Source organism: Dipteris shenzhenensis, chromosome 30 (genome assembly GCF_047967505.1).
Source record: "Dipteris shenzhenensis isolate YYH24624 ecotype China chromosome 30, Dip_SZ_1.0, whole genome shotgun sequence".
Classification (NCBI taxonomy): domain Eukaryota; kingdom Viridiplantae; phylum Streptophyta; class Polypodiopsida; order Gleicheniales; family Dipteridaceae; genus Dipteris; species Dipteris shenzhenensis.
Window position 1 is genome coordinate 9,828,524 of NC_141625.1, and position 23,179 is coordinate 9,851,702.

Sequence of the window (23,179 nt, forward strand, 5' to 3'; positions counted from 1 at the left end):
CTCTAATATTCTCTTCCCTATTCCAACACCTCCCTCCCACACACAATACAGAATGTTGGAAGAATAGGCTCACTGGGGTTTGGATCAAGAACATCCTTGAGAAAATGTGCTCATTGAGATGGCTAATTTTGCACAAGGCTACTTGGGCAAATGCCAGGAGCTTCTCCATTGGCGAGGGGGTGGAAACTACAAGAGATGACCTGGTCACAAGGAGGACATCTTTCATTTGTTTTGTAGCTTGCCCAAATGCTAGGAGAGTTTGGAAGATAGTATAATTGCAGTTTGGGGACCCTATTAACTGGAAGACCATTTTGTTAGGAGATGCCTCTGACGTTAAATAAGATCTATGGAGTCAAACTAGTTCTCATGCCCTTTGGTTCAATTGGGTGACTAGAAACAACCTCATGTCCGATTCGTGCTTTTTGACAGCAGAGATAGTCCTAGGTGGCACATAGAGCCCACCCTTGCTCGTTAGGAGCCACATCATTTTGTTCTCGGCAGGCAGATGGGTGTGAAAGCTTGTTCAGCTATGTGAGAATTCTGATTGGGTAGGACCGCGTTTGCTTGGAGCTCCCACAAGCGGATGGGGTCCTACTTAATCAGGATTCTCGACAATGTGCGATCTGAATACAAGAATTTCTAGACACAAGCAACGGTTTTGGCAAGGAAGGCAGTTGGATGTATGCCAAAAGGCAATTAGCAATTTTGGCAAGGTTTAGAAAGGCAATCAGATGCCTGACGGATGCAAACGGACCACACAGGCAGGCAAGGGCTGGCAGGAAGGGGGAAATAAAGAAGGTTGCTTCTTGGATTTCAACTTGAACATGTACCCGTAATTTCGGTAGGGCTTCAAGCTGACATGTGCCCTTGATTCCGATTACATTCAATAGGAAAATTTATCTAGAGCCTCTCGCCCTAGGCACATGAGAGGTTCTGTAAGCCATTCAGGTAGCTTCTAGTTGAGGTGGCAAGCGGAAGGCCATCGGAAGGTTAAACCTTGCATGACCCTTGCAATCGGACTTTAGAGGCAAGTAAGGGTCAGCAAGGATCCGGCAACCAATGAAATGCTGCCGTCAATCTCAGAGAACATTCGCTAATCCGGCAAGGTAGAGCATACTTCAGGCAAGCATGTGCCTCTAGATCAGGAGGGACGTTAAACGGAATGGAACGGAACACATACCATGCGCCCAGAAGCGTTCTGAATAATCAGCAATAGCAATGGATGCTGTAGGCCACGGAAAGATTCAAGTTTGCTTGAGCTCTGCTAGACGCGTTCTGAACGATCAGTGAAAAGATTTAACGTTATCGTCTTCGCCTACTTCAAACTAGCAATGGATGCTAAGCCCCATCGCGTCATCGCTTACTTCGTGAGTATCATTTGTTGCATTCTCGAAGCCAATTTATAGTTTGCCATTTTGCTTGTTCTACTTTGTCTCCACCATGCGCTTTCAAGCTGTTGGAATAACTGTCCTGGTTATCTTATCACGAAAGCCGTAGATAGGCGTCGTCTCAATGCAAAGGAAGAAAGCTCTTGCAAAGCATTTTGTTTCTTCGTTTGGATTCGGGATCTTCCTTAACAGGAATTTCTCATGGCTGCTAAATTCCGCAAATGTGCAGGACATCGACTGCTTTTATGCTCAGGCTGAAATTTTACGACGCCCTGGTTTACAAGACAGGCCTGTTGGCGTTACACAAGTAAGGCAATTTCTACTTTTTATGATAAAGCTTTTCAAAATTCGATTCTGTCCCCATCTTTTTGCTATCATCCTTGTCAATACCTGTCTGGCTTTAATGTTGTTACTGGGTTCTCATAAACTTCCGCGAACATCTAGCGCATGTCAGCTCTTGAATGAAGATCTGCACAGAATTTTAACTCATGTAATTGCATCTTTTTCTCCAGATTTGGCATGTCAGGTGTATAGCAGAGTTAGTGTGTGGAGCTAGAGGAGATCTAACCGTTCGATTCGATTAATCTCATCCCGTGGGATCAACTCGAGCGCTGCATCCATGCTATACTGAAATGGGGGAGGCTAATTCATTTGAATGTCGTGACTGGCAAACCATGCTGTACCTGCCTCACTCTTTGCTAGTTGTATGGAGGACTCTAGTGCCAGCCTTGGAAGTCTCTCGTGAGGTAGGTCCCAAACTCTATGGAGGAAAGTCACTGTACTATCTGATGGGGGACCGAGGGCTTACTCCGAATCATCCTAGAGCCCATAATCACCAATAGCCGCTGAAATCTCCTCCATTCTGCTGATGGCAGTCGACCTCACTAGAGTGTTGAAAAGCCAACACTTCGTTGGTGGATCCTGGAAGTGCGCCTGGAAACATTGTCGCTCTAGTTGGGCCAAAGCACCGTGCCCTTGTGTGAGTCGTGCTCTGGCTGTGTGGGTCATCGTGAAAACTCGCCTTGTGAAAACTGCACCCAAGTATGTGCAGGACTGCACAATCTCCACTGGTTGACTTTGGTATGTAAAGCTATGTTGGTGAAGCACTGTGTAAGAGGTGATGAAGATCATGACCTTGGTCTTGCCAGGGTTAACCATCAGGTCTCTCTCTCTGCAGAACACCTCTAGGGCATCTAGATGTCTCTGTAGTCTCTCTGCCGAAGATGACAGGAGGACTATGCCATCTGCGTATAGTAGAATCTGTATCATCAAGTCACTAGTGGTGCTCCCTCGCCTCCTAAACGGTCTATGAAAGATGTAATCTCATCAATGTAGAGCTCGAAGAGAGTCGGTGAGAGAGGGCATCCCTGCTTTACTCCGATCGTGCTCTCAACCGAATCTGATAGGCCTCCTTGGACACGAACTCTCCCTCTAACGGATTCGTATAGGCTCACCACTCCCTAGATCAAAACCTTTGGAATCTGCATATCCTGTAGTCTCCTGATCATGCGGGATCGCGAGACAGTGTCAAAGGCCTTCCGAAAGTCTACAAAACAAGCGTAGACTTTCTGGCGTCTCAGCCTCACCTCCTCAATGATAGTCCTTAGAGTGAAGATGTGGTCTAGTGTGGAGTGCTGTCTTCGAAAACGTGCGTGCCCTCGAGCACGTTGCCCATGTGCCTCTATATGGCTGCTGATCTCCCTCTCCAGTATCGATCCATAGATCTTGGCCAGCGTGTGGCCAATCATGAGAGTGTGATAATTCCTAGTATCCATGGGGTCACCTGCCTTGTGTATCGGTACTATGGTGGTGGTACTCCATGAGGGTGAGAAGTTGTGACAAGGCGTGGTTGAACATCTGTGCTAGGACCAGAGCCAAAATCTCTTGTCCATGATCGAAATGCTCAGTTCGTAGCCCCTCATGGTCCTGTGCTCTTCGGTCATGAAGCCGGCTGAGTGCAGGCCGCACATTCTGTGCAGTGAACAAGTGGCAAGTGGTGGGCCTGGGCATAGTGGACATATCAGGTGTTGCCTGCATTGGAAGATCATAAAGAGAGCATGCATAAGTGTGCCAAACACTTGGGTCTGTGATGGGTATAGGTGGCTTCCCCTCCGATAGAAGCCCCTAGCCAATGGTGGGATCCCCCCCTCGAAATGAACTGATCACCTCATCCATTCTGTGGGTGAGGAAGGCCAGCCGCTTACGGTGTGTCAGTCGTCGTGAGATCCGCTGTGCCTCGGGTGATGTCAAGTGGCCAAGGGCACGTGTGAGGTGAGCTCTCATCTCTCTGCACTCATCATTATACCAAGGATTTTGTGGCATCTTCCCTAGTGAGGCACGTGCAGATCGAGTCGTGGGGAAAGACCTGATGGCTGCGTCCATGACTACTGTGGCAAGGGTGTTTGAGGCGTGGGTGAGGTCTACATCATCTCCAAGTAGTAGGGCTGGAAGCACCTGCGCTAGGTTGCTCACATAGATGGGGTCCAGGGCATGATCAAAGTGAACCTGTACACGAGTGGGCGTGGGGGGGACCCTCCCTATGACTGGCATAGTGGTAGAGATACAAAAGGCTAAGTACGAGAGATCATCACCAAGTGGGGAGGGGGCACAATAAAGTTGTATATCCGTGCAGTAAAGGCCAAGGGACCCAATAGGTAGTCCACTGTGCTTGTCCCTCTGCTATGCGGGAAACAAATGAGACCACCAGATGATGGCCATCTTTGTAGACCAATGTAAATGATCAAATCATGGACAGCAGCCCCTAGCTCAAGTAGATGTCGTCCATACTCTTTCACCTGTGGTGCATCTGCAGAGTGTCTCACTATCCCGAGCTCAGCTGCATCTAGTTCTGGTACTATGAGGGAATCCGATGCAAAGTCCAGTAGGCCCACCTGCATGTTCCTTGTGCGTGCATTGAAGTCACCAAGAAGGCGGATGTCCCCTTGTCTGGAGAATTCAGTGATATCATCCTAAATCGACTCATACGGGCTGTGCCCCTCTATGGTGACCTCACGTGCATAGGATGAAGTACCAAATGTCCTGCAAGAAGATCCCAATTTGACAGACATGGATTCCCCACAAAAGCAAGTACGAATGTAGTGCAAGAGAAGATGTAGCTCAATGAGATAGACAGAAGTAAATGCTGCTGTAATAGCACCTGATGCTGTGCACAACACACAGGAATGTCGATGTACAAGCTCGATATAGAGGCTTCGAAACGGAGCCCAAACGAGCCCAAACGGGGCTGTGGAAGGTCTTGATTAATTATGTTCTATGTTTGGAGTTCATCTACTCTTAGGTACTTGTTTGGTTTAGTTTCGTTTTGCGGTGTATATCTATATCTATATTTATATGTCCTATCTATCTATCTATGTATGTGTGTGTGTGTGTGTGTGTTTTGGCTGTCCCTTTCCTGGGACTATTCTTTGTAATATAAGGACAACTGGCCCTAGTTAGTAATTTAATCCTACATAGAATGAGAATCAAAAGTGGGGAGCTTGATAGCCCATTTTCTTTTTAGTTCTTAGGTACGTTCTAAGTTTGGAGTTCATCTATTCTTAAGTACTTGTTTGGTTTAGTTTCATTTTGCGGTGTATATCTATATCTATATGTCCTATCTATCTATTTATGTGTGTGTGTGTTAGTTTTGGATGTCCTGTTCATGGGACTATTCTTTGTAATATAAGGACAGCTGGATTTCACAAAAAAGAAAAGAAAAGTGTGGGCACGCAAACTTTGTTTAGTATGTTTTCCCTCCCACTCCCTTATTTAATCACTTATTATCATTTTTAAATTTCAGATAAACAAATAAAAAATAAACTAATTTGAAAACAATGATAATAAATGTTTTGTTGTGTTTGTGTTGGGTGTTTCATTGTTTTCTTATTTGTACGTTGGTTTATCTTTGTTCCTTTCTATTAGCATTAGTTGTTATAGTTGCTGTTTCTTTCTTTTTCTTCTTCTTCTTCTTCTTCCTCTCTTTTTTGGGATTAGGTTGTGTTGTGGTGGTGGAAATTTAACCTATTTAATTCTTTGAGGTTTGACCAAGAGATTCTGGAAGCTTTCGAAACCCAAATGGCAGCTTATGCTTGGGTATTGATGAGAACATAAGAGTAGCTTTGCTTACCTTTTTTTTTTTTTTTGGGGGGGAGGGGGGGTAATAACTTTCTATTTCTATTTTGTAAAATTTTTTAATTTTTTTCCTCATTTTGTCTAAAGTCGCTTACAAAATCCCTTCTTTTGTTTGTTCTATAAAGAATTATACTTTGCAAGATTGGGTATATTCTAGTCTTATGAAGGTATATATCTTTCTTCTCAGTGTCGCAGAAGATTGTTGAGTCTTTTGGCACAAGATGACTCCTATGCAGCGCTTAGATGATTGCAGCTCTAAAGACTATGTGAATCTGTGAATGGGCAAACAGCCTTTGTGCAGATAAACATACTGTGTACTCTTACTGCTGACTTTCATTGTAAAGCCATGATATGATCTCAGATAGATTCCAGTGCATCGACATGGCTTGCTTTAGGCATACCTACCTCAGGAGTGCTCCCTCACCTTGTTTATGTTGCGATGGAATGGTTCTCATCATTGAAACTGATCCATCAGGTGATCTAAAACTTAAATCAGAACATCCAGCACTACACGCATCAATCTATACAATAAAAAGGCAAAGAGAAGCTATGAGAACAATGTCTAATGTGTGTAGTTTACTGATATGTATATTTGATGATGGTTTTAATTTTCTGGTTGGTTTAGCCTCAGTTAGTGAGGCGCTTTACCATTTTTCTAGGCATAGAAACTTACACTGGATTTGGTGCCTGGCATGCAGAAATTTTTGGTTGTCACCTGCAATTATGTGGCACGCCAACTCGGCGTGCCAAAGATGGCTCCAATTCAAGAAGCTAAGCAACAGTATGACATTATTCTGTTTTTTCATTGTGTTTACTTCTTAGATGTAAATTATTCAAAATCAAATAGCTTCACATCAATGATCATGTTCCTTCCTTTTAGCTTAATTTCAAGGACCGGCCTGCTTCTTTCATAATGTTTCTGTTTGAAATTTTGTTTCCAGTAGGTTGTTAAAATTCCTCTTTATCTCTAACCTTGAGTGCATGGAAAGACTGATCTCATGTAGAACTTTGCCTATTGTCTGCATTTGGGTGAAGCGTTGCACTGTAACGGGGCTATTACATGACTTGTTATCTGAGGAATTGCATAAGAGGCATAGCCTCTTCCAGTCTTACTACTTAATTTGAAGACAGCCTATGATGGGGTGGACTAAGGCTTTTTCAGAGGGCACAACGAGCCAGTTTATGCTGGTAGCTCCAATTAGATGCTCATTGCAGGCTGCACAAAGGGGAACTTCTCGTTCTCAAGATCGATCAGACATGGCTGCCCTATAGCTCCCTTCCAATTTTCTTTTTGTTGATTAGGTCCTGGGCTATTTCACTAGATAGTTTGACTACATTAGTGTTGTCTAGAGGCATAGTCTAGACTCTAGACTAAGAGACTCTAGAGACTAAGACGCATCTGAAGTGTCCCTAGGGCCTAATCTAGTAGTACTAGGCTAGCACTATCCAACTGAAGGTACAGTACTAGTCTCATCTCCATCATCTCCATCATTTGCATCATCCATCGACTCGGCGTCCTCTTCCTCCTCGTCCTCAAATGAGTCATGGGTGTCACTGTTTGAAGAAGAAGAAGCATCATCGGGTGCAATTGAAGTGCTAGCACCATCTCTAGATGGCTGCGAACGTGTGCGATTTGCTGGTGCTGACATCTCCTCGTACAACATGGCATATATGTTCAGCTCCTCTCATGGAATATTTGGTGTGGCCTTCATCTTCTCCATGTCCACCTTGTCAACATCCACTTGGCGAGGTTCGCAGGAGTTGGCGGAGTACTCAAGGAGGCGGAGGTTGCAATGGCAGAATACCAACTGCTCCAATTGAGCCGTGCTGAATCTATTCCTCTTCTTTTGGGGAAGAGGGCCCAAGTGCTAGTTTCTCTCACAAGGATTCGAATTGCAGTTTTGGGAGAGAACTCGTATAGCAAGGCGTTTTTGCCATAATCCATTCAAGCAAAGATAGATTTCAGTAACTTATTATTTATATAACTTCAAACTGCTTCAAAGTGAAGTTACAAGTAGTGAAGTTTCAAGTTGTGTCTACCATAAGTAGGAGCACAGCTGCCATATTTCTCCCACCAAGAGACAGGCTGCAACTGTATCTCTTGGAGTCGAGCTGTAGGTCGACCAAATGAGAGGCTGTGATTGCGGAACAGAAGAAGATCATCCTCCAATCTTCGTTGCATTTGCACATCACTATGTGTCCACTTGTGTAGGTATTGTTGCAGCCCCTCCTCCAACTCCTCATTTTCATATTGACCCTCACCATGCCATAGAGGATGCAATACGTGTGCCACCGCATGGATTGGGCGGTGGAACCAATTTCACCTATAATTCCACACTCCACGGATGTCCAGGATCCTAAATCACACACAAGATACAGAATTCATACATAAACTAGAAATTGCAGCAATGAGCTTTAGCCTTTCATAGTAATTTAGTGATTGTAGTCTTACTTGTCAAGCGATAGGGAAGTGATTCTGTTGAGGGCCTCTCCAATCTTGTCCATAAACTCATACAAGAGCCCTAACGTGCTTCCCTCCATGTCCGTGATGCGAAGCACTATGTAAATAGGATTTACAGCTTTGACTAATGCCTCTGCCTCATGCCACCAAGCTTCATCCATGATCATGCATGCAAACTTGGTAGACTTTGCATGTCCTTTGTCATCCCAATAATTCCACTCCCGAGACAAAACCGTGCGTACCAAGCCCTGGCGCACTGGCACAAGCCTCTCCACCACTATGAACATGTAAGCAAACCTCGTGGTTGAAGGTTTCAATAGCTCAAGGTCACTGTAGGCCTGATAGATGTTGAGGATTTTGGGTCTCTTCGTGACAAACTTCACGCTTCTACGGGCAATGGAGAAAATAGCACCAATCCAAGCTATCTTTCCTAGGTTCTCAATCAAAAGATCAAGGCAATGTGAGGCACATGGTGTCCACACAATCTTTGGGAACTCATCTTGCAACATCTCACCCATAGACACACAATTACTGCCATTATCTGTCACTACTTGCACCACATTGTCCGCACCTATCTCCAAGATGGCTGCCGCAACTCCTCTTGTGTACATCTGACAATCCATCACATAAGAGTATGCACCCATACTTTACCCAAGCCTATTTCAAGGGCTTCATTTGTGCTTCCACATGTATCCTCTCTCTTCTTAGCTCTCGTCCTCAACATGTAGGGCCTTCCCATTCATACCCAACGCGACTGACAGCTCTCATGGCCTTCGTCCATCGCAAAGTCTTCGCCACATGAAAGGGTATTACACATTGTATAAAGAGCTTTGTGAGCTCACTAGGTGGCATGTCTCTAATACACATTTTTCAGCATTGTGGAGAGGAGTAGGTAATCGGTATTTGGGAAAGGAGGAGGAGGAGGAGGAAGAGGAGGGAGAGTATGAGGAGTAGGAGGAGGACTCAGGGAGGGGGTAGAGTGAAGAGGATAGAGGAGAGTAGAGAGTGAAGAGGATAGAGGAGGAGGAGAGTGAAGAGGATAGAGGAGAGTGGAGTGGAGTGGAGGGTAGGAGAGTGGAGAGTATGTAGGAGAGAAGAGTGGAGTGGAGAGTAGGTACTAGGTAGACCGTAGGAGAGTGGAGGGTAGGAGAGTGGAGAGTATGTAGGAGAGAAGAGTGGAGTGGAGTGGAGGGTAGGAGAGTGGAGAGTGGAGGCGGGTAGATAGGAGAGCATGCTGCATCGCAAAACGTTGCAAAAGGGCGGAAAAACCCGATATTAGGGTTTTTCACAAAAATAGGGAACCAAAAACGGCGTTTCGGCCGTTTTTGTTTCCCCATCATTTTCCTTTCGGCGAAACGACGTTTCGTGCAACTATGGATGAGATGCCGTATCGATAACACACCTGATAGTAGTGATGCGTGATGTGGGAGCAAAGGTCTCCTCAAAGTTAATGCTATGCTGCTGTGCATAGCCCTTTGCAACCAAGCGGGCTTTGAGGTGGTCAACCCTGCCATCAGCTTTCCTTTTCACCTTGTAGACCCACTTTGTGCCTATGGCATGCTTGCCTTTGTTGGCAAGTCACACAACTCCCAAGTGTTGTTGGCATGAATGGATTCAAGTTCAGATTTCATGGCATCCATGCCTTGAAAATGTCAGCATTCCCCCTTTTTTCTCCATGCAAAGACCCAATAAAGAGTCATGAAAAAGGGAAAATATGCTTAGGTTTCTCTTACGAAAAGTTAAGTTAGTCTACATGTGGCATAATACTGGCCCACCAATGCCTTTAGTATTGGGTATTTAAGTTTTTCACCAAGTTCAAAATTTTTTCTCATTTGTTTGGGAAAAACTATATCCTCTCTCTATTGCGATTCATGCGATGCCCTTACATTTTGGAAAATATTAAAAAATCCATATGCGCAACCCCTTACATTATGAAAGACATAGGGGTGGGCAAGTGAGCCTTTTGGGCTACTTTGCTGGAGATGATGTCCTCGGCGCTGCTTGAGTCTGCCAGGATAAGGACCTTCTGATCACCGACTTGTCCATAAAACTGAAACATATTGGGAAACTGACGAGGCTCCCCCTTTTGCTGAGCTTCAAGCCCCTCTCATAAGGCTAAAAGTGATGTAGAGAAGCTAAAGAGGAAGGGCATTTGTCACTACTGCAAGAAGCTGGGTCACTACATTGGTGAATGCAAGAAGCGAATAGCTAAGGAGAAGAAAAAGGATTTTGGCTGTCTCAGATGCATCAGCTCCTAATGCACATGAAGAAGAGGATGTTAACAGCCAACTTTGTGGAAGAGGATTATGCCTTTTCGTCTTGCATTTCAAATTTTCCAGTGGCTGGTCCAGATACTACAGCCACTCTTGAGGATGACTCATATGCTTTCTTGACTTGCAGCTATGACCCTTGAAAGGATGCGTGCTCTTTCAGTGTCAATGAGACACTAAACACTTGGTATTTTGATAGTGGTGCTTCCAAGCACATCACTTCAAGGAAGAGTCTTTTTGCATCTCTGCATGCACCACTCGCTAAAAAGAAGGTGACATGTGCAAACAATTCTTCTTATTCAGTGTGTGGAGTGGGTGACATCATACTCATCTCCACGGATGGCACATATTTGAGAATTACTGATGTTCTTTCAGCGTCCTCTCTCAGTCGAGGAGGATTTCAGGTCATATTTGATGATGCTAAGTGTGCAGTCAAAGACAAAGAGAATGATTATGCTTTGATGTTGTCTGGCACTTTGTATCAAGGTCTTTTTCAGCTTGATATTTATGAGAAAAGATCCAATCTTGCACTTGCAATAAGCACTCCCACTGCTGCCATGCAGAATGCCGAGTTATGGCATGCCAGATATGGGCATATGGCACCTTGATGACACTTCAGAAGCATGCTATGGTTGATGCATTGCTAGTCACCTCCTCCTCATGCCTGTGAGGGATGCATCCTTGGTAAGATGCATAGATTTCCTTTTAAAAAGGATGGTGCAGTACGAGCTACTCGCAAATTACAGCTCATACACAGTGATGTCTGCGGTCCCATGAGGACACCTGCTTTTGGTGGTTATCTGTTTTATGTTACATTTATAGATGACTACACAAATTATACTTGGGTCTATGGTTTGAAGAAAAAATCAGATTTGTTTATGCATTTTAAACACTTTGTGGCCATGGTTGAAAATGAGAAAGGACTCAAGGTGCAGACACTTCGCACTGACAGAGGGGGGGAGTATATGTCTCATGAATTTGAGGCATTTTTGAAGGAGAAAGGCATCACACATCAGCTTACAGTGAGGCTTATCCCTCAGCAAAATGGCAAAGCTGAGCAGAAAAATGGCACTCTCATGGAGATGGATAGATGCATGCTAACTAGCAAGAAGTTGCCTCACAGATTTTGGCTCGAAGGCCTCATGTGTGCTAATTATGTTTTGAATCGGGCTCCCACAAAGGCTTTGAAGACAATCACTCCCTATGAGGTTTGGCATGGGAGAAAGCCTTCTGTGGATCACTTTAGAGTTTTTGGTTGTATTGCATATGCCCACGTGCCTGTGGAGTTTCGACATAAGTTGTCAGATAAGGCACTTAAGTGTATCTTTGTTGGGTATAGTACACAAAGCAAAATCTATCGTCTCTACAATCCTGCTACACACAAGATTTTTGTGAGTAGAGATGTTATTTTTTCAGAGAATTCAGCTCATACACATGCTGAATTCATTATTCCAGCTTCTTTAGATGATGTTTTTAAGGGGATGCTTCCTATAGCTTTTGGTTCCCCGGCTGAGGCTCATGCTGAAAATCAGAATTTACAGCAACCTCCTCTTGGTCCACATGCCCCGATTCAGCCACATGCTGATTTTTTTCCTTCATAAGCAGTGGATGATGTTATAAGGCAAGAGACTTAAGAGATACCTGTAGCCAAAACAGTTCCGAATTGGTTGCTACAGACTCTTAGGGAGAGTAGACTTGAGGCACCTTTGCCTGGTAGGACTCGTAGTGTAGTAAGGCAAGCAGGGGGGGCTCTTTCTGTTGAGTCAGCTTATGCAGGTACTCTTCTTGATGAAGAAGAACCCGACTCTTTTGAAGAAGCCAAGGATAATGTGATTGGATGAATGCTATGCACAATGAATTGCAGTCCATTGAGAAAAATCAGACTTGGGATGTTGTGGATTTGCCACTAGGGAAGCATGCCATTGGTACCAAATGGGTTTTCAAAGTGAAAAGCAAGCCAGATGGGTTCATTGAAAGGTACAAGGCACGGCTGGTTGCCAAAGGCTATCCTAAGAAAAAGGGCATAGATTATGAGGAGACTTTTGCGCCTACATTCCGGATGACCACCATCAGGTCAGTTATTGCCATGGCTGCAAATTTTGTTTGGAATGTCCATCAGTTGGATATAAAAACAGCTTTCCTTAATGGGGACTCCTAGGAAGAAGTTTATGTCAAACAACCTCCTGGCTTTGAACTTTCGGGCAATGCACTTCAAGTTTGCAAGTTGAATAAAGCTTTATATGGGCTGAAACAAGCCCCACGTGCATGGTATGCCAAGATTGATGCCTTCCTGGCAAGTAAGGGGTTACACAATAGTCCCATGGAAAGTACCCTCTACATCAAGAAGGATGGGGGGGGATATTTTGGTCATCATTCTTCATGTAGATGACATGCTGCTCATAGGGTCAAATGAGGAAATAATTGCAGATTTCAAGGTTGAATTGAAAGCTGAATTTGACATGACAGATTTGGGCATGTTAAATTTCTATTTGGGGATCTAGTTCATACAAGACAAGCGTGGCATTGTTATGTGTCAATCCAAGTATGTGCAAAAGCTTTTGGATAGGTTCAACATGCAAGATTGTAAGCCTATAGCCACTCCCATGGAGCCAGGGCTGAAGCTTACTATGTATGATACAGATGAATCAGTGGATGCCACACTTTACAACGAGGCTGTTGGATGCCTCATTGATTTGTGCAATACAAGGCGTGATATTCAATATGCAGTATCTCAGGTGTGCAGGTATATGCATAGTCCAAAGACAACACATTGGCAGGCTGTAAAGTGCATCTTTCGTTATTTGCAAGGCACAAAGTCTTATGGCTTGATGTTTCCCACCAAGGGGGGTGACTTGCGGATGCATGCTTACAGTTACTCATATTGGGCTGGAGACTATGACACCAGGCAGTCCACTAGTGGTAATTGTTTCTTTTTGGGCAAAGCTTGCATTTCTTGGCTGAGCAAGAAACAATCTATTGTGGCCACTTCCTCATGTAAAGCTGAGTACAGGGTAGCTTTCACAGCGACAGTTGAATGTGTTTGGCTGCGTCATTTGTTTGCTGATCTTCATCTCTTATTGGAGGGTCCTTCTCCAATTCTCACTAATAGTCGGAGTGCTATAGTAGTGGCAAATAATCCCGTGTTTCATGCTCGCATGAAGCACATTGAGGTTCATTACCATTATGTCAGAGAGAAGTTGCGTGCAGAGGAGATCAGTATGATCTATGTGTCAACACATGACAATGTTGCAGACATCTTCACCAAAGCACTTTCACGTGAGAAGTTTGAGGCATTTCGCAGTGCCCTGAACTTATCTCCTTTTGGTGATTGATCACTTCCTTGTACATCACATTGGCACTGCAGGGGGGTGTTAGAATTATTGGCATGTTCTAGGCAGTGACCAATGTAATCCATAAATGAGTTAGGGGCACTTTTCCCTCTCTAGAGGTTTTTCCCCCTAACCACAGTTAGTGGGTTAGTATGGTTTTGTCACTTGGACAGAACCATCTCCTCACTTGTACTCACCTTCTCTTGTCTATTGTATTCTACGTTTTGCTCTTGCTCACTCTTGCTTCCTATTCCCACATTCTCACATATATATGTCCGTCCAAAGCTATGGACACAATACAAAAGAGAGATAGATCCAAAGTCCCACCAGAGCGTGGTCCTTTGATCTTACCACCACGTACTTCTACTATCTGCCGGATATCTCTAGACTTGAGCCCACGTGCTCTACCTCGAGCGTATGTAGACTTTCTATCCAGATCTCAGCTTCTTGCTCCCCTGATAGACAGCCTAAGGTTCAGCCCTGTGAACTCAGTCTACAGCACACCTCTGGCTCACCTTCACCTCCAGTGTTGAGGCCCAAGGGAGAGGATTGCTAGCTGCTCCTGTCTGCTCACTCTTGCTGATCTGCTGGATACAAAATGAGGCCCAGGACCTCTCCTTTTATAGGTCCAAGGCCTGGTCAAAATAGCCGACCAATCAGGCTGCTTCTGGCCGACCCAAATAGGCCGACCAAGCCCTGACCTGGTCTGCTTTATAAATGCCCTTGAGGGGCTCTGATTACTAGGGCCTTTGGCCGGGCTGGTTGGGCTGGGAATAGCTAGCCAACCAGGCCTATTTATAGGCTTGGTACTAGGCCAGGCCATGCCTGGAAGTGTGCTGAAGGATTCCGTACAGTGTATGGACGGGTAGCGGGCAGATATAGAGAAGGCACGGGTGAGTGTAGGTTGGCGTACGGACAGCAGTGGGAGAACGTATGGTCGTTGTATGGTGCTGTTGCAGATCAGTGTATGGATGAAGCAGCACACGGGCTAAGTACGGACGAGTAGGTCGGGAGCCGCTGACTCGGGCCACTCGTCTGCTGGTTTGTCCCACCAACTTGCGCCATTTCTAGGCCCTGTTGCAAGCTGTGTACCTGCCCACAGACCCTGCCAAACAGCTTGCCACATATGTGCCTATGCTCCCGGTTAACCCTGTCATCTGGTGCTGCTCCAAATGTGCCTCTGACAGGCTAGATCTAGGCTGAACATCTGTAAACTACTCGGTGCTTTCTATCAATTCAGACAACGGATTTTGTAGAGGCGTTTGAATGAAATGATTGCGAGTTGCCAAACACATATACTTGAACTTAAGAGATTGCAATTAAGCTGGAATTAAGACTTATACAACTTAATTGCAATATGATTTGAGGGGCCAAGATGCCCCCCGCCCCCTTATCCAGGCTCACTTTATTCTTGAAAATGGAGATACAAGACCAAGGTGCAATGCACCTTCCAAACTGATGAACTTAGTGAAAGCCTAGGACCTAGATACAAGACTCGAGCATATGTACAAGGTAGACAACAAAAAGGACTCCTCCAAGCTCAGGTTTCAACTCTTGGCTTGCCCAATCCACAAGGAAGAAGCCTGCAACAATCACCACTTACATCCAACATTAGAGGCAAGCACTAGTTTCTAGAAAGATAGTAGAAACAACATGAAATAGTGCTGTAGATGAGATAAACTTGACAATACAGACTCCCTTCGTGACTTGACCCTTTTGTAGATGAAGTCCTTGATGCCTCTGAAGCTACCTTGGGTGAGGAGAGTGTGGAAATGGGGCTGGAATGAAAACAGCTTAGAAAAAACAGCTTGTAGGCTAGAGAGAGAAAGACTTTATGGAGTGATAGCTGTAGAGAGAGAGTGCCAATGCTGATCCCAAGGGAGGGTATGCAAGAGAGGAGCTGCTGCTGTTCCAGAGGTGCAGAGAAAGGCAAATTTCTGCAAGGGGAAGGGGTTGGAACAGTAGAGAGAGAAATTCTGCAGTAGAGAGGGAAAGACTGCAGCAGGAGAGAGAAAGGGGCTGTGGCTGCTCTAGGCTAGGAGAAGGAGAGAGGATGATGCTGCTGTTCTAGAAGAGCTGAGAGGGGGGCAGATTTTTGGAGAGGTGGGGCTGGAACTGTAGAGAGACAGTGTGCTGCTGTAGAGAGAGAAAGTGTTGCTGAGGTGAGAGAATGGCTTGGGGAGAAGCTGGCTGCACCCAAGGAGCTGGAGAGGTTCTGCTGCATCAACCAAAAGGAGGGAGAAGAAAAGTGATGAATTTTTCATGTAAGGAATGAAGGGGAGAGGCCTTCTTTTATAGGCTCAGCCCCCCCCCTCCCCCCCGGCTTAGAGTGGAAGGTGGACACTTGTCCCCGGTTTTTGGTGGGCTGCAGTCCCAAAGAGGACAGCCCACAACCTGCCCCAAATCTACCAGATTTGGGGCCAGACACTTGGCCTGCATGCCGTGCCACTTGCCATGCGTGCTCCCACATGTGTGGGACAGGTGGACTGACCTGCCAGCTCAGATTCCATGTGGCAGTGTGCCACGTGTCACTCTAAAAAACCCTAAAATTTCAAAGTTGTGAGAATTTAATTCTGATCGCACCCACGGGTTCCTAACAGCTTGGACTATCTATTGACATACTCTAAGGTCATAATTGAGCCATACTGAGCTCATTTGTTTGTCGTCTTATCTTGTATCTCCATTACTCTTGGCATGCTGCCAGGCCCACACCCAAAGCTCAAGGAACATTCTCTTGAATGGAGTATGCAATCTGTGCATTTGATTGGTCCCATGTTTGGGTTAGACCTAGTCCCCATTGTCCGTAACTGAACAGTAGGAAAACATTTCATTTCTTAATAAGCATACTATTGAAAAACAAAAAGAAACAGTACCAAGCAAGTGGATACATGTCGAAGTAGGATGACATTCCCTCTGTCTTTCATTCGGTTGGCCTCAACTGAAATGCTTCCTCATAAGCATCCAGGATTTCAGGACACTCCTGAAATGTAGCTCTGTCCACCCATTGGGCATCGGTGGATGGGAGCCCTCTGAACAGGTACATCTTGTGAGTCGTGCCTCGACGTCCCGTAGTCAAGTTATGCAGAATAATTTGCTCTGGGATCAACAAGATCTCAGTGTAGAATCCCGTAGGATAGAATAGATGCATCTTGCAAGAGGTGTGAGAGCACAATGAAAGAAAGATGATAGTTCTCTATTATGATTGTGAGAGAGAGGACTCTCTCTTATAGAAAGGGGAGAAGGTAATACCTTCCCTACATAGTGGCAATCAGCCCCTACATCAGTGGGAATCAATCCCTACATCAGTGGGATTGCCTTTGTCTTACATCATCACTTAGGTCACACAACTAGACACATCATAGCACTTGATGTGCCTTTACAACACACACAAACACACATGTGACTCCCCTAGATGCACACATGCACCATAGAGCAAGCCCTTGATCATACTTACCCCAACAAACCCCCCCTCAAGGGGTTGCCTCTTGCAGTGTCAAGGATACATCTAGTCTCATAGTTTCTCATGCCATCTCATGGTGGTGAAGGATTAATCTATGGCTAGGATCTCATGCTAGCAAGGGTTCCTAAGGGTGTGAGGTTCACAGAAATGGGATAGTCAAAACACATATTACATGGCCTACATCATATGGTAACCAGAGGTGATTTACATAACATATTCTTTTTGGAGTACTACTCCAGGCAGAGAACCTCAAAATTTGACCAAGTGATGATAAACAAAAAAGACAAAGTGCCTAACAAGCATAGTCTTCATCATGTGGAGACTCATCAAATGAAAGTAGATTGGCAGTTTTTGACTTTGTAGTTTCTTCCTTTTTGGCTTTAGAATACTTTTCATGGTGATTGTTTTTGCCATAATGTTTGCATGGATTGATCTTGAAGCAATCTTTTGAGAGGTGATTAGTCTTCCCACAATGTTTGCAAGGTGAAAACTTACCCTTCTGAATTTTTATGGCATAGGCTGTGTCATTGCCTCTCCGGAGTTCCATGTGCCTTTCTTCTTCTTGAAGAGCAGTAATAAGACCTTGAAGAGTAGGATTAGGAAGATTTTTCAGAGTGGTAACAACATGATCATAATCTTCAGGTATACTTTTGAGCAATACTGCCATTGCATCATCTGTAGTGATTGGAGAGTTGATAGAAGCAAGTTGAGTCATGAGACTCCGCATGTAATTGACATGGGCAGCCAAGGGAGTGCCACTAGCCATCTTCAATTCAAAGAAAGCAATTTTAAGTGACAATTTTGAGATGTGAGAGCTAGCACAAAAAATAATGTCAAGCTTCTGCCAAGCTTCAGAAGGAGATTCTAAATCAGAGATATGATGGATATAGTCATCTCCTAAGCCAAGAGCAATGATGCCATAGGCTTTCTTCTCTCTAGCAGGATCTCTTGCCGGGCATGTCGGAGCTGAGGATTCTCTAGCATTAGAGGCCGTTGAAGAAGAAGTTGAAGCAGGTTTGGCAAGCCCCCAGAGGTTTTTCCTCATCAATGCAAACTTAATCTTCATCTGCCATGTGTGAAAGCCTTTACCATTGAACTTATCCATATTCAAGATGGTAGCCATGAGAGGGTCTAACCCAAAATGGGTAGTGTCTACTCTCTTACAAGGCTAGAAAGAGTTGAAGAGCTTCAAAATACAAGCATTTAGAGTAGCAAAGACTTGTAACCAAATTCCATACTACAAAACATAATGGAAATGATGCTTCCACTTGCATGCTTCATAGAGGTGGCTAAATGAAAGTATTCCAAGCAAATCCAGGTGTAGCAACTTAAAGCAAAGCTGTAGCCATAGTTGTACTGAAGCTATTCAACACTTTAAAACATCAGAAATGCTAAAGTAGCATCTAATGTAGCATCAAACTCACAACCTTGTCAAAACTGTCCAAAACAGAGATCAGAACTTGGAGGGTGCAATTCTCACAGCTCATAGCTCTATTCAAGGGGATTTTTATGCAGGAAGAAAGGCCTTATACCAGAGAACAGCTACCAGCAAGGAGGGGCGCAATGTTGCGCCAGGTCGCCATAGCCAAGCTTGAGAAGATAGACTGGTTTTTCGTCGTTTTCTCCTCCATCTCTTGTCCAAATGAGCTCAGATTTCAGCAGCAGCTTGCCCTCAGTGTCGTCGAGTACGGGCTCAGAGGAATTTGCAGATAGGTAAGTACAGAGGCGGCATTGCGCGAAATTTCGTCAGAGAGTGAGTGTTGGCATTGCGCGTACAGTTGAAATTTCTCTGATTGCTTACAGCTGGAAGTTCGCCCATACATGAGGAGTTTGCAGCTCAAAGGGTTTGGGCAATGGTCGTTTGTAGGCAGAGAACAGAGCTCTCAAAGATTTGGGGAAGAAGAAGGAAAATGGAGAAGATGAGAAACTAGTAGTTTATGCTAGAGATAGCATCTAATGCTAGGCTAGGCTAGATCTAGAACCTAAAGCTGTGATACCAATTGTAGAATCCCATAGGATAGAATAGATGCATCTTGCAAGAGGTGTGAGAGCACAATGAAAGAAAGATGATAGTTCTCTATTATGATTGTGAGAGAGAGGACTCTCTCTTAAAGAAAGGGGGAGAAGGTAATACCTTCCCTACATAGTGGCAATCAGCCCCTACATTAGTGGGAATCAATCCCTACATCAGTGGGATTGCCTTTGTCTTACATCATCACTTAGGTCACACACTAGACACATCATAGCACTTGATGTGCCTTTACAACACACACAAACACACATGTGACTCCCCTAGATGCACACATGCACCATAGAGCAAGCCCTTGATCATACTTACCCCAACACTCAGTGTCCTCTACTTCAGGTGCATCGTCCAGTGTGGGCTCTTGAGGTGAATCCCCAATGAAGGGTTTCACCAAGCTTACGTGGAAGACATCGTGGACCTTCCAATGCTCTGGAAGTCTCAATCGGACTGAGACATCATTTATTACCTGCAACACATGAAAAGGACCATAATATCGAAAGGATAGCTTGAAGTAGATGCGCTTTTTGCCCACTTTGGTTTTTAACCGGGCTTTCTCAAATTTCAATAAGACCCATTGGCCTTCTTTCACTGCAAACGCTCTCCGTCTTTTATGGAAAAGAGAATGTAGTGGCTGATGCCCTTTCTCGTAGACCACGGCTTCACCATATTTCAGTTCCCTATCTTGATGAGCTAATAGCCCTCAAAGAATTCTATGAGGGAGATGCTGATTTTGCTCAGGCATGGGCACATTTGAAAGATGGAGGCACCCATCATGCCTACCACCTCAGGGATGGCTATTTATTCATGGAGAACAAACTATGTATCACAAAGCAGCTTAGATCTAAAGTGATGGAGGAAAGCCATAACCCACCCTATGCTGGTCATAGGGGTATTGTGGCCACTTTTTCAGCCATGGATAAATTTTTCTACTGGCCTAATATGAAAAAGGACATTGCTACCTACATTTCAGCTTGTCTCACATGTCAAAAAGCTAAGTATGAGAGAGGAAAACCCAAGGGTTTACTTCAGCCCCTACCCATTCCTGAGAGACCATGGGAACACATCACCATGGACTTCATTACAAGAATTCCCAGGACCAATCAAAATCATGACATGATTTTAGTGATAGTAGATTGATTCAGCAAGCAAGCCCACTTCATTCCTTGTAGAAAGAATCTCAAGGCACCTGAAGCTGCCCATTTATTTATGAGACACATCTTTAGACACCACGGCATGCCCAAGTCTATAGTATCAGATAGAGACTCAAAGTTCACTTAGTAACTTCTAGCAAGCTTTGTTTGAGAGCCTTGGAACTCTTCTAAGTTTCTCCTCAGCTTTTCATTCTCAAACGGATGGCCAAACTGAAGTTACGAATAGTACACTCTTGGATTTGCTGAAATTTTATGTGCATGACCAGCAAACCTTTTGGGAGGAATTCCTTCCTCTTGTGGAGTTTGCTTATAACAACAAATGAAATGATTGCAGAAAGGTAGACCATTTCATATGTCTCTCTCTGATCAGAGGTTGAGTTAGAAAATATTTAAGACTTTCATGATCAGTTTTGACAAGAAAATCTATCCCTAAAAGATAATGTTTCCAAAGTTTGAGAGCATGAGTTACAGCTAAGAGTTCTTTTTCATAGATATCATATTGAAGTTCAGCATCTCTTAGCCGTCGGCTTTCAAAGGCCACCGCATGACCATCTTGGGTAAGAGAAGCCCCAAGGCAATATCTTTGATCGTTTAGGAGGATTTGAAATTTTCAGCCGCATAGATCTTAAGAGTGGCTACCATCAGGTACGAGTTGTACCTGAGGACATTCATAAAACAGCCTTCCGAACCACATTTGGGCTGTATGAATATAGGGTAATGCCATTTGGCCTTACCAATGCCCCAGCCACATTCAATCGGCTGATGGAACGGTTGTTCACGAACTATAGACAGTTCACTGCCGTCTTCTTTGATGACATCCTCATTTTCAGCCAGAATGAGAAAGAGCATAAGGAGCATCTAAAGATTGTATTTCAAATCTTAGCTGAAAATGCTCTTCACATCAATGAGAAGAAAAGTGAGTTCTTTCTTCCTGAGATTCACTATCTTGGTCACATTATCTCACGAGAAGGTGTCCGTATGGACCCAACCAAGATACAGACAATTGTAGAGTGGCCTGACTTGCCCATGAGGTAAGGTCTTTTCTAAGCCTATGCTCATATTACCGAAGGTTTATTGGCATTTTGCTGAACTTGCAGCTCCTCTACATGATCTCACTATGAAAAATCTGAAGTTCAGATGGACCCAAAAAGAAAAGGACTCTTTTAATGCTCTAAAGCATGCCCTGACTATAGCTCCTGTACTTATCATTCCTGACTTAAGGAAACCATTCCTAGTAGCAGCTAATGCCAATGGCCGTCTATACGAGGAATCGGGAAACGATTCTTAACCATCTGTTTGTTTAAGGCTCTATAGTCTATGCACATCCTGAAGGTTTTATCCTTCTTTTGGACTAGTAAGACAAGAGAGCAAAAAGGAGAACTACTGGGTTGGATCAATCCCTTGTCTAAATTCTTGAATGATGCTTCAATAATCTGAAATCAACATGTATCATGACTAACAAGTTTGGCATTACAAGAATCTGGAATTTAGAAGTTTGAAGTACTTTAAACTTAGCACACCAGTTGAAACTTGAAACTTGAAACTTGAAAGCATCCAATGTCCAGACTCCATAGATGATCATGATTCATGATCCACAAATTTCATGATCATGACTCATGAGTCATGCAAGACTCAAAATAAAAGCACCCATGGATGATATAATCCAATGCTTTGGAAGTCTCAATCGGACTGAGACATCATTTATTACTTGCAACACCTGAAAAGGACCATAATTTCGAAAGAATAGCCCCACCAGAGCGGGGTCCTTTGATCTTACCACAAGGTACTTCTACTATCTGTCGGATATCTCTAGACTTGAGCCCGCCTGCTGCACCTTGAGCGTAGTAGACTCTTCGTCTAGATCCCTTCCACCTTGCTGTCTTTGCACCAGCCTAGGTGGGGAGCACCCTCAGCTAATTCTGCAGCTTTCTAGTGATGAGGCCCAAGACAAGCTCCGTGCTGCTCCTTTCTGCTGGGACTTGTGCTGCTCCAAGTGAATGGTTGTATGAGGCACACTGGCCTCTTTTAATAGGCCCAAGGACTGCCCCAACAAAACCGACCAGCAGCCTCAATCTTGCTGACCCAAACAGGCTAACCAGGCTGCTGCAAAACCGCCCTAAAAGGGCTCTCATAACAAGGGCCCCTTGCCCACAACACTAGGGCTTTGGCCCTCACTTAAAGCGCAGATGCCCTCCTATATAGTCAGGGTCCAGCCCCCAAACCTGCTGCAAACCTGCACCTCCATGTACTAGTTCCATCGCAATCTGTCCCAGACTATCTCGCCTGTGCTCCAGGCTTGTTCCAGCTCTAGGGCACCTGCCCAAGCTCCGTACATGTCCCTGAAACCAGCCGTACAGCAGGCGCCTGTAATCCGTACAGATCTGCCATGCTTCTGTACTATTATGGCCCTCTGATCTGCCCATAACAGCTCTGTACTGTTCTTCTCTGCCAGCCGTATTGCTGTCGTCACATGCCAGCTCATCGTGGCTGTTCGTGGGTCCATGCTGTAGCCCTCTGCTCCGCCATTTGCTCCTGCAGTCCATGCTCAGCTCCATGTACCTCACTGGGGTGCTGTCCACATGGCAAGCCATGTGCTGCCTATGTGGCATCCCCTTCTCTTGTTTCTCTCTTTGATTCCTGCCCACATGGCAGTCAATACTTTGCCCATGTGTCAGTCTCTCAAGACCCAGGTCCACCTCCCCCATGCTTTCCTCATATGCGGCTTACAGATGGGGAGGTGACCTTTCCAACAAGATGGTGTAGATATCCTTGAATGTGTACCCTTAACTTGTCGATGAGAGGGTATACCTTTTCTTCACTACTTCTGAAAGCCCCATGTGCTTCCTGGGCCTCTCCTTGATCTTCTGGGGCTATCCCAAGTTCTGAGCCATCTCAAGAGAAATAAAATTGTGAGTAGCACCATTATCTAGCAGAAAAAACGGATTTATCCTTTACTTGATCCC

At 44.7% G+C, this 23,179-nt stretch overlaps 1 protein-coding gene and 1 pseudogene across 2 annotated transcripts in view; one reads left to right on the plus strand and one right to left on the minus strand.

Moving 5' to 3' along the window:
- Positions 1-978: 978 nt before the first annotated feature.
- LOC147881691 (uncharacterized) overlaps positions 979-23,179 on the plus strand; it is a 30,810-nt gene continuing 8,609 nt past the window's right edge. The window contains exons 1-3 of one of the 2 annotated variants that reach the window (XM_087402045.1): positions 979-1,367; positions 1,618-1,695; positions 6,218-6,300. In XM_087402045.1, coding sequence (XP_087258171.1) covers positions 1,332-1,367; positions 1,618-1,695; positions 6,218-6,300 — 197 coding nt within the window. In that variant the 5' untranslated portion in view covers positions 979-1,331. The remainder of the gene's footprint in view (positions 1,368-1,617; positions 1,696-6,217; positions 6,301-23,179) is intronic. The other variant, XM_087402044.1, reaches the window with a different exon arrangement.
- LOC147881692 (uncharacterized) lies at positions 7,556-8,267 on the minus strand (annotated as a pseudogene).